Below are 13,871 nucleotides of genomic sequence, written 5' to 3' on the forward strand. Positions count from 1 at the left end.
GTTGGGGCTGTTTGCAAACAAAATGGACTGACAAAAAGGAAAAAAAAGGCAATTTTTGTTTTCCCCAGTGCTCACTTTCAGTCTGCTTCTGCACTGCTGTACCCAGCATGTCCCTGTCTCTTCTCACAAACACACAACTCCAGTCTGCAGCCAGCTTAATTTTACACATCACATTTACAAAGCAGATTAAACAGAAATCCCCATAATCGAGTGTCTTGTCCCTTTAATCACTTTAAAGAAATTAGCAGGCAGACTCAGAGAGCACACACACCACAGGGGCTGCCCACACCAGCTCTCTGTACCTCAGAGCCTTCACAGCAACTGGAACGCAAGAAAACTGTCGATGCCAAAGTGCTCGCACCACGTGTAAACTGAGGATGCTGCTCAGCAAATGCAACAACAACTTTCTAAAATAGAAGCACAGATGGAGCTCACCCCACTACCCAAAAACACACTCACAGCCTGATCCCAGCCCAGCACCACCAGGGCTGGTGATTCCATGGGAGCAGAGGGCAGTGCTGAAGCTAAAGTTCGTTCAGTGATGTGCTAAGCATTCCTAAAATGAAGACTCTGGGGGCTTTTGTGCTTTGCTTTTCACAAAACTAAAATTTTATTTTGTTTGAAACCTGGCACAGGAATTTATTTTTTTTATTATTGACAGATTATATATGTTTTTCCTTAGTTTTTTTGACCAGCATTGCTAGAGGCCAAAATAAACAGGGGAAAAAAAAAATAATCATCTAATTCCTCCCCCCACTTTTTTTTTTTTTTTTTTTTAGCAAAATACAGTTTAAAAAATAGCCAGAAAATCTACCTATAATCCCTGAGCTGAACAACAAAGCCAAATTGTGGTGCTGGCTAATCTTGATGCTGGGAAGCACATACTTACACTCAGCAATGGTGAGAGGTGGGTAGGTGAGGTAGAAACCCACCAGCTCAGCTGACAGCTGATTAAGAAGGTTGCTGGAAATAGTGCCATTTAGAGTTGTGCTTTGATTTTTCACTACGTAAAACAGAGTGACAGCTTGGGAGACGTTGGAGGTGTTCAATATCTGAAACAGAGGCAAAAATAATGTGATGCTGTGGTTCAGCTCATTAAAAAAAAAAAAAAAAAAAAAAAAAAACACAAAAAAAAAAACCCCAAAACACCAAGGCAGAGCAAAGAAATTGGGGAAATGTTAACCTGAAGAATGGATTACCTACATCTTATTCAGTTTTACTTGTGTGATACTTTAATCCCTGCTTTAGCACTTGCAGGGTTCCTGGAGGACAGCAGAAGGCAGATAAGGTGCAGTCAAGACTGAAAATATTTTCCCCTGATTTTCCCAGGAAATGTGGGATGAGGGAGAGGATGCTTATCAGAAAAATCATCCAGTGCTTGATTCAGAGAAATTTTCCTGTTTATCTTGCTGTCTTTGCTGCCTTCCTACTGCTTGTTTCTAGACCCACACATTTTCAGTATGAAATTAAGGGATATCATGCCTTTCTGTTCCTAATATCATTTGAATTCCTGCTCTTCTATCCACTCTAGCTCAGTGCCAGTCTCTTCCTGAGCCCAAATTTGATTACTACATTTTGAGGACTCAAGTACTGGATGAGATTCTCAAACACCAGGAACAAAACCTACATGTTTTCTTGGAAAACTTATGCCCAAGGGCAAGAGGGATGGGGTTATTTGGCTACTGATAGGTAGGCCCAACAGCATTCATAAATGTTTTTTAAATACCCCATTTTTATGGTTTGGATCATCAAGTTAAAAGAGAAATCATGGTGTAAAAAAAAGCATTAGAAGAGCCCAAGGTCAGACCAAAAGTTTGCCTAGCCAATGTCCCCTTACAAATGTCTGGAGCAGAGGGTTGGAGAGTTAGCACAGGACAAGAGGAATAAATGACTTTCAACAGTGTGAGATTATCCCATAGCTGTGTCAGAGCCATAAATCATATGCCTGGGTTTAAAAATGGTTGATGACTTTTTATTCCATATCTTTGGCCAAATGTTTTTTGTAATTTAGATATTTTTTTCTCCACTTATATCTGGACACCTTTATCACATAGTATGTGAAAGGATGCTTCTTTTTATTTAAAACTGAGTAGTTCTGTTATGGGAAACTCAAAGTGACAGCTCCTGATTCACTACAGTGCTCATGGCTGGAGAGACATGGCCAATTTCATTTCTCCTTGCATGGAAGATGCTTCGTGCCTTTTACCCACCTTCCCTCTACTCTCCTAGGGCAGCAAGGCCATTTCTGTACTGGCTCTGTCTGCTCCAGAACTGTTCCCCAGTTTTCAATTAATCTAAAGCCCTCATACAATGTTTTGTTGCACAGACTTAGTCTTTTTGCATGATACTGGAATGCCTTCAGAAAAATTTATCATGAAGATCACACCCTTGAGCCTCTTACTTCCCAGCTTATATGTTGCCTCCAGGACCTCCACCCTATCTCTCCTTAAATTGGCAATGCCCACAAAAACAGCCACTACTTTCTTCTAGGGCTCTTTCCAAAATTGCTTAGGTGCTTTGTGAGATCTGCCACTTCCACCACAAGCAAATTAGGCACCATGGAGTTCCCTTCAATGTCTCAGGTTCAGCTACTGAAAAGCTTGATAATTGCTTTACCTACTGTGGTAGGCCCTCTCTTGCCCTGTGCTTTGCTGCCTCTCTGAACTCCTCCAGTTTGAACAGAAGCTCACAAGAAACAGCACCAAAATAACTAAGCAGAGTGCTGATGGCAATTTTTTTCCTTCTGAGGAACACAATCCATACATGGTTTTATCATAAATCAAAAACAGACCCATAATATTGCCCAGAGGATCATTTCTTTATTCCTGAAGTATGGCATAGAGCATAAGAATGTTGGCCCACTCTACATGTGAAGGTGTGTAAAAATCACACCCTTTGTGGTGAATTTGTGCCCATGAGTGTGGAATTGAAATGCATACCAAAAGAAATCTATTCCATTATTACAGATCTTTAAACAACTGTGCCTAGCACCATCTTTTTACCTGAATAGCCTCTCTGAAAGCAGCTAATGTGTCAGAATAACATGTTCAATAAAAACATAAATTTCGAAGACTCTGTTTTTATACTTGGAATTTCATTTATATGACTGAACTGCAAAGAGTAAAACTCCAATTCATGAAAAGCAACAGCCTTCTATAAATCAAGTTTTCCTGCAATGCATAAAACAATCTTATTGCAGATGGAAACATAAACTTCCCTTCACAGTGGCCAGCAAAGGCACTGTGTTGGAATAAAAACATAAACATGGCAAAGAATAACCAGCAGTGTTTGGCAACAGGTACTGGCAAAGCTCCTCACACCGTACCTGAACAGTTAAGTTGTTGCTGGTGTTGAGGACCTTTCTTTCAGCATCCTGAAATGCCCTTTGGAGTCTCTGTTCCATGGTCTGAACAAATTTGCATGATTGAATATTGTCAGTTTGGCCCACAAACTGCAGCTCTGGAAAAAGGAAGGCATTAGCATGTGGACAAAGTATTCTCAGTTGCAGCACCAAGAAAAAAAATGATCAATTTACACATTAAGTGGGTGAAAATAATTCCACTCCAGGAACTGCACTAAATTAGCCTTAATTAAGACAAAATGTAAGAATTAAATTGCATTATTAGAGCTGATACTCTCCACAAACAAATGGAGATTGCTTCTGCAATGATCTATAAGATGGTAGGGTCTGTTCACTGTGCATATTCTTGCTCAGAGCCAGGAGTAAGCAAAGTCATTCCAAAAGACAAGTTATAATCTTAAATCTTGCAGGTCATTTGGTCCTGAAAAATACTATCAATCATAATAGTGATTCTGTTTTATTTTCACTCTAGGAAAAATGCACTTATCTTTAATTGCCAGAAGTATGTGTATACTAACATTATAAGCACACATGCAAGAAATATTTTTTATCATTTAATACATCATTTCAGAGCACTCTGTGCTCACCTTGCCTGCAATAACTCTGCACTGATGCTTGCTGCCACCTCCCCTTAATGTCTTTTTGGGACTACCTAAAAACAGAAGCCAGGCAAAACTAAGGGAATAAAAAGCAGTTCTATTTATTGAAGGGCCTTCAGGTACATTTTGGGCAAAGTTCCCCCAAGGGCTGCACCCAAAATGGACAACGGGTCACAGTTTTTCACTCTTTTGTAAGTTTGGTCCATTTGTATATTGGGGGTTAATCTTCCAATTACAGCTGCAGGTAATGAAGTCATTTACCCCAAATTTTCTCCCTTCAAATCACTTTTGTTTGCATTTCCCAGGGCCTGAGATAGTGAGGTGTCCTGGATTCCCAGGCCTGGAGGGGAATTGTTCTGTCTGACCAGACTGGGAGAACAGCAGCTAACACTCTATATGGAGTTTAGAGGTAGACACTAAGGAATTGCAGGATTACAAATACGTGGAAAATATAAAAGCTAAAATCCTGAGGCATCACCCTCACAGCAGTGCCTGTGGCCCTGGCAGCAGAGCACCGGGAAGGGCAGGGCTGCCCACAGGAAAGCAACACCTGAACCTGATGCCTTCAGTTTCAGCTTTCCCATTTCCAGACCCTGCAGTGCATCAGTAACTCTGAACTCCATACAAAGTGTTCAAGTTCTCCTCACAGCTCAGGCACACACAACAATCCTTCTCCAGCCCCACAGCCAAGGACACCGTGGCAGCTCCGCGCCCAAAAAGCACAAGCAGCAGGGAATTGAGGAGAGCAATCTGGGAGGATGGGACTGCATCACCTGCAGCTGCAATTGGGCAATTCAGCCCAATGTGGAAATGGACCAGAACCTATCAAAGTGTGAAACTCCTGACCCAGGGCCCAGCTTGGGTCCATCTTGGGTGGATCCTCAGCCAGGCTCTTGCCCTGCCCAAGCTGCATCCTTTGATGCTTAAATACTAAAGATAATAAAAAAAAGGTTTAAAAAAAGAGCTAAGGTGATCCTTAGCCACTTTATTCCTTTAACACTGCCTAGCCTCTGTTCTAGGTAGCCTCTGTGGCCATCAAACCCAAAGCAGAGCCGTGGCCCAGAGAGTGTCTGGGCACTGTTCCATGAGCTCACGGCCGGGCCGGGCAGGGCAGCCCTCGCTCACCCGTCTTCAGCTGGAAGTGGTAGGCAGGCAGGGGCTGCCAGGGCAGGGCCAGGGCCACCACAGCCTGCAGGTGTGGCACGTGCTGCTTCATGTCTGCCGTGGCGTTGCCGATGCCGTAGGCGAGCAGCTTCTCAGTGACCGCGGCCGGCGTGAAAACCAGCCTGCCCCTCGTCACGTAGTAACCAACCGTCAGGTTACTCGACTGCTCCAGGATTTCCACCTAAAACACACAGGGGAAGAATGTGATTTTGTTATTTTGCTGGCAGCTCAGCCAAAGTTTGATGGGGTTTCTCACCCTGAATGTGCACCCCTTGCAGGGTTTTTATCCTGTAATCCCCACTGTGGGATCAATGTCATAGCAGACACGGTATGAGCAGAAGTGCTCAGAGAGTTTTAGGCTCAGCTCATGCAGCATGGGCTCCAAATTGAAGGAGTGCAGAGCTGCCACCACAGCTGCAAACCTCCAGGTTAGGCTGGGCCTTCGTTCGTGCACAGACACTGGGACATTTTACATATGCATGGAAAAACACAGAGAACTACTGATAGTAAAAGATTTTAAAATCGTAGAAAATTTGGGGAGTTAGGAAGAAAGTTAAGCTTGGCAAGCCCTGGGAAAAGTGTTAAAAGTAGGCCCTGGGAAATGTTAGGCCTTGTGCTTGCTAAGATCATGTGAAACTGCACCTGTGGAGTCAGTATATGATAAATTATATAACTGTTAGATGTGATTAGATATAATTATTGTTTAAAGAATCATGAGGAACAATGTTAGGGGTTTGAGGGGGATCACAAGAAATCCATGCTTGGGTAAAATCAATGTATACAATAGAACAATGTAAGTTTAATAATTAATATGTAAGTTATATAATGATGGATAATAAAATATGTTCAGCTCAAAACCAAGCTGGGTCAGATTTGGGTTTGTGTACCCCTGACACCCAGAGCTCTTTAATAAAACACCTTCATATAATAATTCTGTGACTGTGTTCCTGAATGCTAACACTACCCCATGCCTGAAGCTTACTGGCTTCCTGCGTGTTTCTGTCATTGCAGGTTCCCAGACAGATTTTTGAAGGACTAAAGTTTCCAATATTTGATTGGGCTGTCTCTTATCTCCTGTTCTGTACTGTCCCAGCTGGCTGAGTCTATGAGTGGACCTATACGAGTGGAAATGCCAAACCACAAGAACAGACAGACTGTGAGTCAAAACGTGAGCTGAGTTTTACCTCAAAATTCTGCATTTTCCAAAATGTTTTACCCCTGGAACTGGTCCTCCTCACTAAGTTTTAGCTGTTTTCCTCTGTTAGAAGAAGGCAGCTCCTCTCAAGTTTTCAAAAAGGTGGGGGATGAAACCTGGCAGCTTTCATAGCTGCTGCCAAGGAACACATAATTCCCAAACCCACTGACATCCTCCACACTTGCAGCAATAAAGCATGAGGACCAAAGTCAACTTGATGACCTCTGTTTTGAGAAAAATTACTTTTTTCCTTCCCAGAGTTTGGGCTTAACAGCACAAACCCCAGCCTAAGGGCAGAGGAAATTGTGTCCCAAGGAAAAGGGCAGCCCTCCCGAGCCTGCTCTCACACACAGCAGTGCAGAGGCTCGTGCAATTTAGCTGCAAGGTGAGATGAACACATCCACCTCCATTTATTTTCAGTGAGATGTGCTTTCTCCCTGCTCAGGCTTCTTGTCCCTGTGAAATTGCACCTGTCAGGTACTGGGTTTTCAAAGCAGGGGGTGGACTGACAGCAGTGACATCCCATTTACCAGCCCTGCTCTTGCCATTGATCCAGGCTGAGCACAGCAGCACTTGGCTGCCCTGAGCAGAAGTCACTCCTGAGCTGCAGGGAGAAGAAGAAACTGCTGTCAGTAGTCATTTCCCAGAGCACACTAAAAAGAATTTTGCATTTCTCTCTTCTTCATCAAATAAGCCGCTAAAAGCTTTGCGGTATTCCCTGTATTTTTAGAGACCAGGGTGGGTGCCACCTCTGCCTGCTCTCTGTAGTCATCTCAGTGCTCCCCTTCAAGAGGCTTCCTGCATCCAGAGACACCACTGGAGCTGCAGCCAGCTGTGGTTCTCTGGTGGGGGAGCTGTTCTGGTGAAAACCACATGGTTTTTCCATGCATGGAAAGCCCAGCACGCTTACCTGAGCGCTGACGTTCTGGTTGAAAGCTTGTCTCAGCACTTGGTTGAGGCCTTTTCTCACACTCTCCCTGAAGGCATTGCTGATCATCATCCTCCTTGTGTTCAGAAACAGAACTGTGGAGCAACAAAAGCCACAGGGTGGTCTGAGACATCACCACGCTCCTGTTTGCTTTCTTTAATTGTTTTACACGGGGCTGGCTGTGCAGGGATCATCAAAGCAGCTTGGATTAGCAGCAGCTCCAAAGACAAGAACTGCCAGGGCTCAGCAGCTCCTGAGTTCCCTATTCATCCCATGGCAATAGCCCATTGTTTCCATGCTTCCAGAGTAAGGTCTAACAAATGCAATTTCTTTAGCAGCAACAAGAAGTCTTTGCCATGCTGCCTCTCCAAGGAGGCACGAGGCCACTTGCTGCCTGAGGACAGACTGGCACAGCATCCCCAGGGGACTGAGCCAGAGCTGCACAGGCAAGCTCCACATCTTCATGGCCACAGTTACATAAAAGAAATCTGCTGCTCCACTGTTACAATTATCTTCTGTTTAGGCAGCATTTGTATGCTTTCTTTAATAAACCTATCACCCTCTTCTTTTGCTCTTATAGTTTGCAGAAAGAATTTTATAGCTGTGCTTTAGTACCTTCAATCATATACTGTACACAAGCTACTTCTATCTTTAGAAATTGCTGCTGTACTCATCACACTACTGATGGGGATATTTAGCAGCTAACAAACACACATTAGGTCCAAAAGCTGCTTATTTCACTGTAGCCTGTATCATGTAAGGTCACAAACTCTTTTCTGTACCTATTCCTTGCTGAGATCTCCAAGACACACACATCTTCTGGTGCTGTGCTGCCAAAAGGAGTCCATGAGAAGCCTGGGCAAGGTACCCCTCCAGGCACCTTTAAGAGACAGCTAAGGAGAAGCTGCCCACGAAAAACAGAGCCACAAGTGGCACTGTTCATATAGAAAACTCAAAATCCTCCCATTTTGAAGTGTGCAATTCTAAATGCTAAATATATTTTCAAGTAGATCTGTAATGATAGAATTAGGTGTCCATATTAGAACAGAATTAGGTTTCTGTGCATAAACAGGGCTGAGGACCAAGGCAGGTTACTGCACTGTCCTCTTCAGCGACACAGGCACCAAACCATCCCGGCTCACAGGGCTGTCCCTCCATACAGGTGGTCCTGCAGCCACCTCCTGAACTTCACAGCAGCTGCTCTCACCACTTCATTTGCCACACTGGTGTTAAAACCCAAGCCCCAAGTAAAGCCAATGCCATCTCCATCTATCTATAACAACCCCGCTCGCACCCCTCTGGCTGGTCGGCAGCAGGTTAACCACTACTGCCCCACGCTCTCTGACACTGGGGTGTGCTTCTCACGCCTCAGCAGCTGCCCCTCACGGGCACAGGACATCCCTTCAGTGAGCCCAGGGGCTGCACATACCTGTTTTCAGCATCATGTTGGCAGAGAGCCGGCAATCCAGGGAGGGAGCTGCCGTCATGTTAGCGAAAGCGGCTGCTGCCGTGGTGTCGGGAGGAGCTGGGGTGAGTTCCACTGCGGAGGGGGGAAGCCTAGTTGTTTTCGCTGATGCTGTAATAGATGTCAAAGCTGCTGTCACTGTCAGTGGGTATGGGGTTGGCGTTTTGGTGATGTCTGAGCGCGGGAACTTCTGGGTGTCAGTTACTGTTGTTTCTATCTGCCTCGGTACATGGGCTGTGGGTGCTGTGAGTGTGGAAGCTGTGCCCGTGCTGCTCTTGGGGGTTACGAGCAGAGCTGGCATGTCCAGAGGTGAGGCAGTCGTGTTTCTCGTTGCAAAAGGAAAATCTGCCTGTGTTCCTACTGAGCTTAGATCCGATGTCGGTTTTGTGGCAGTGTTATTTTTTGTTAGTGTCAGTATCGGTGTGCTTAAAGCCATCACAGATGGCAAAGGTGTGTTTTCAGTGCCTAGAGAAAAGAAGGAAGAAGCTGGCACTGGTGAAGCTGGAGGTGATTTCCTTGTTAGTGGTTTTGCTTCTGAAGTTTCTACTGTAGGTATTGCACCAGAAGATACTCCAGATAACACTGTAAGAACAGAATGGGTAAAGTTGGTTGTTGGCAAAAAAGGAGACTCTATCTGTATTGGTGATGCATGGACAGAAGTTATGATGACTTGACTGCAGAGCACTGGTGGTAGGGTTTGCAATGGGATGCCCTTGGTAGCATTATTAGATACGTTACTGGGAGCTAGACTGACTTGTGGCACTTGTGTCCCACTCCTCCTCACTGAACGTGGCTGGATATTTATCAGCCACCACCAAATAATCAGGGGACTACAACTGGTTGTCAGAAAATTCTGGAAAACTTCCAGAACCAGTGTCTTCTGAAATAAAATTAATCAAGAGAGTTGAGGCAGAAAGATTGGTTACAGAGAAAGGGGACCGGGCTTGCAGAGGATGATTCTGCTTCTGTCTGGGGCTGAAGTAGTCAAGCTGTCAATGAGCTGAAAAGCCAACACCAGTGCTGTGCCTAATGTTTCACTCAGTAATCTTTCCAGCATCACTTCTTTGGGATTCTAGAGAGCTTGGGAGAGCACCTCCAGCATTAACAGGAGGAACATGTAAATGGAGAGGTGCTTCCCCAGGTGCACTGATAGGAACATCTCCAACATGGAAGAAATCAGCAGTGTTTTTAGCCGTGTTTCCATGATTTTTTTGCACAGGGTCAGGCATTGTCAGTGCAGTAGCAATGGATGAATACTGAACAGGAGACGTTTTCAGTGCAAATGTATCTACATCAAATTCTGAAAAGTTATTCTTTTCAGCAAAGGGTAAATTTGAAATGTTTTGACTATAAGATGCATATGTACAGTTTGCTGAAGGGGTGGAGAAGAGTGGCTGCTCATTTGTATTAATTTTGTTTTGCAGACTTGACACTACCGAGGATGGTGCATGGTACTCATCTTCCAATGGAAAAATACTTGGAGCAACTTCCCTTATTCCCATCGGGGCTGAAGTTTTTACTGAAGGAATACTAATGCCAGCTGCAGACAGCAATGCTTTATTGGTCCACGTAGCAACTGAAGTTACAGCTTCAGGAAGGCTGACAGGATCTAAATTGCTTTCAGAGTCTGCATTCAAAATCCTGGAAGAGCCAGAACTGTGGCTGTCCATCATTGTTGTCACGGAAACAAGTGATGGCAGCATACCCCAAGGTAGAGGCATGACAGAGGAGAGTGGCTTTTTATCAACTGAATGCAAAGTCTGACCAGAGGTTAAATGATTTAAAGCTCTTGGAGATGAATATTCTGCATGTGGAATCACAAGAGTGGGTACTCTCATCTTTTTGTCTTCATTTACTGTTAGGTCTGAACTTTCTGCATCTCCAGGTGTTAGATGTGCAGCCACAAAAACAGCAGCAGAAGTATTTGTGGTAGCAAGTTCAGGTTTTGAAAGGCGTACAATGGAAGTAATTAACAGCACTGCAGCTAGATCAAGAGTCATCATGGCCATCTCCAAACCAGTGTCCAGTATCCTTGATCCTATGAGCATTGTACAGGTTTGGATATCTGGAGAAAGTTTGGAAACTTTCCATAATGCAGAACGTTATTACCGTCAAAGTTCACGGACATCTCTGCTGTCACTCCTCTTGTGGAAGGCTGTTGAGCTGTCCTTGCCATAGGAAAGCCACCAAGATTTGGGCAAGCAGGGCAGAAGCATCTGGGAGACTCGTGCTATTTGCCTGCTGAGTTCCATCAGTCAGGCCTTCTGCAAAAGTCTGATTCAGAGGCGGCGGCGAGCGCTGCGAGGCAGCAGCGGGAGGGATTTGCAGCCTGTCCTGGTTGGCTGCTGCTGCTCTGGGACTGGCTGTGCGTGCTGCCCCAGTAAACACCTCGTTTGTCTCAGTTAGCAAGGGAGACCTTGGGCTTGTTGGGGAGGAGTGTGTTGCATTTCTAAAGAGAAAATCTGTTTTGCTTCTAAATTCTCGTACTGGCAGCGCTGCACTGTGAGCGTGCTTTGCATCTGGGATGAGTGATATTGGCTGTGAAAGGGAGGACATGCTCTGTGCTGAGCTGGAGACCTCAGCCAGGCTCTTGGAGGCTGATGACATGAAAGGTGCAGGGTTAGAGCCTGTAGTGCAATTAGTCAGTGCTGTGAAAGACCGAGGGTGACTCATTAGCAGTATTAGATGTGGAGTACCCGCAGCGTGGAAGACTGACACAGGAACCTCTGCTTTATCCTGAAAAACTGATGATGACAGAAGAGTGATACCACTCATTCTGCCAGTCAGTGCTGCCCTAAATGGCTCCAGCAGAAGAGACATTATACACACTCTCATTAAGGAACCATGACAAATTTTGGAAGTTACTGTCAGGGGAGACTGATGCACTTTTGACCCAGGAATATCAGAGTATACAGATGACAAAGAGGTCCTTTCCAAAGGAAACCCTTTTCCCACTAACTCTGTGAAATGCACTGTTGTTGATCCAATGAAAAGCATGGCCCCCATAAACAAGTTGGGACCCTCTCTGTGATTCACCACACTGGAATGCACCATGCTATTCCTGCTTTCACTGACCTGTGACCTAGCTGAATCTGTGCTGAAGAAACCTTCAGGATCTGCAGACAAAGGCACTTGGATGGACAGTACATCTGGTTTAGAAAAGTTAATGGCATGAGGTGACTGAATTACCAATGAGGAGAATGATGGTGATGGAACAGCAGCAAGCATGTCTGATCCTGATGTGCTTTCTTTGGGAATGGAGGGTGTTTCTAATGGCACTGGCTGGGATGGCACAGCTGGACTCAAACGTGTCACTGGTGGTGTGGTGGACAGGGTGGCAAACATACCAAGCTGAGGCAAACCTGTTAGAGCAGCTGTGTCATCTGTGTCTTGAGACGACGGCCTCAGAGGCGATTCGGCTGAAACCTCAGTGGGTTCCTGGGGTGCACTGTTCCCACTGCCTTGATAGAGGGAGGGTGACAGGTGCATCTGATCCAAAGTCCTGGTACGTGCGCCAGTCAGCGTTGTTTTTATCATCTGAAGCAAGTCTGCATTCTCCAAAGTCTGTCCCAGAGAAATATCAGCTGCTGAGGGAGTCTTAGTTTCTGTGGAAGGCCGTGTTGGTGATAGTATAGATCTCCAGTTAGGAAAAGATCCCATAGAAGGAGCATCATTGATATGCTGTTGCCTGATACCTGTGAAAGAATAAGTAAAATGAGTATATTCTTCCCCAAAATGAAGAGTTGCTATCTTGCTGCACAAATCACAACACAAAATGCATTAAATTTGGTGAAACAAGTGAATTTTTTTGTTGTTTTTTTCAGAGTGCATAAAAATTCAGAGAAAGTTTACCACAAAAAAAAAAAAATCCCAGACATGAAACCCAGTGAAAGGTTCAACAGAACAGATTTTAAACCCTTCAACTCGCATCATCTGCCAGAAGAATAAGGAAAGCTGCCTAGGCCACGCTATTCCAAAATCCTGCTTTTACCAGGGATGTCTCAACATACTGAAAGATACATTCATAAGCCTGGGACAACTCTTGAGGTTGCCATGAGTCACCCCGTGTCAAAATATTGTGTGAGAAGATGGGTTTGAAGCAGTGCAGAAAGGGTATGGGATTTGACAAGCAGGCTTCAGTGGCTTGGCATGCAGTCTGACGTGGGAATAGAGTCAGCACTGGCTGCGTTCCTGTAGGATGCATCTGGAGGTGCTCATCCTGCCAGCTCTAATAACACACGCAATTACAGGCACAAAAGGGAGAAAATAAAACAGGGATGAACAAGAGGAGAGGGGGGCAAGATCCAAAACAAATTAGGACATTAAACTCTTTTAATGACATGTGCAGATGCACAACACATCATTTCAAACACCAGTTTACTCTGCATTCAACACCATAATGTTCCTAGGCTTTGTTTTCTTGAAATGATTACAGTTATTCTAAAACCACAGAATGGGAATGCTAACATTTGTACTAATTTGAAGATTAAGATTCACTCAAGAGTAAAATTTAAGGTGGAGGGGGTTTTTTTCCCCTTCCCCCACGTCAAGACAATAGATCCAAACTCAGTCCTGGCACTTGATACCATGCCAATCTGTGTCCCCTTGCATAGTCAAGCAGAGGAGAAACATGGGGCTAAACCCTTCCCTCCAGCTGCAGCACATCTGGATCAGACACAGGGGATGCCAACCTCCTCCACAGCCCCATGAATAACAGCATAATGGTGTGGAAGAGCAAGCAGAGCATATCTTGAGACACATGAAATGGGCTGGGCATTGGCTCCAGCCACCCCTGAGCCCACGGGTCAGCAGAGCCAGCAGCAGCAACTGGGATCAGCCCACATGGACAGGAGCCAGCAGTGGGACACCTTACAGCACAAGGGAGGAAAATGGATCACATTGCACCTATTTAAATCTAAGTTTCTTTCTTCTTACAATTTTCTTTCCTCCTAAATTTCTACACCACCCATCATCCATACACACAAGCCACAGTAGATGATTAGACCAGCTCCTTCAGGTTCCTGTGGGAATTCCACAGGAATGTGATGGAATTATGTTCAGCATCTCTCTCTAAAAAAAAAGAACAAAAAAAACCAAACAAAACCAAAAACAAAATCAAGAAAACCAAGAAAGAAAACCTAAACCAAACGAGAGATCTT

At 44.8% G+C, this 13,871-nt stretch overlaps 1 protein-coding gene across 1 annotated transcript in view; it reads right to left on the reverse strand.

Moving 5' to 3' along the window:
- KIAA1549L (KIAA1549 like) overlaps positions 1-13,871 on the reverse strand; it is a 122,683-nt gene that overhangs the window by 55,527 nt on the left and 53,285 nt on the right. The window contains exons 2-7 of the mRNA XM_086893240.1: positions 12,075-12,407; positions 8,677-9,294; positions 7,230-7,342; positions 5,086-5,305; positions 3,326-3,459; positions 890-1,052 (exon numbers count right to left, since the gene is read on the reverse strand). Coding sequence (XP_086749366.1) covers positions 890-1,052; positions 3,326-3,459; positions 5,086-5,305; positions 7,230-7,342; positions 8,677-9,294; positions 12,075-12,407 — 1,581 coding nt within the window. The remainder of the gene's footprint in view (positions 1-889; positions 1,053-3,325; positions 3,460-5,085; positions 5,306-7,229; positions 7,343-8,676; positions 9,295-12,074; positions 12,408-13,871) is intronic.

Source organism: Cyanistes caeruleus, chromosome 6 (genome assembly GCF_971803275.1).
Source record: "Cyanistes caeruleus chromosome 6, bCyaCae1.hap1.1, whole genome shotgun sequence".
NCBI lineage: Eukaryota > Metazoa > Chordata > Aves > Passeriformes > Paridae > Cyanistes > Cyanistes caeruleus.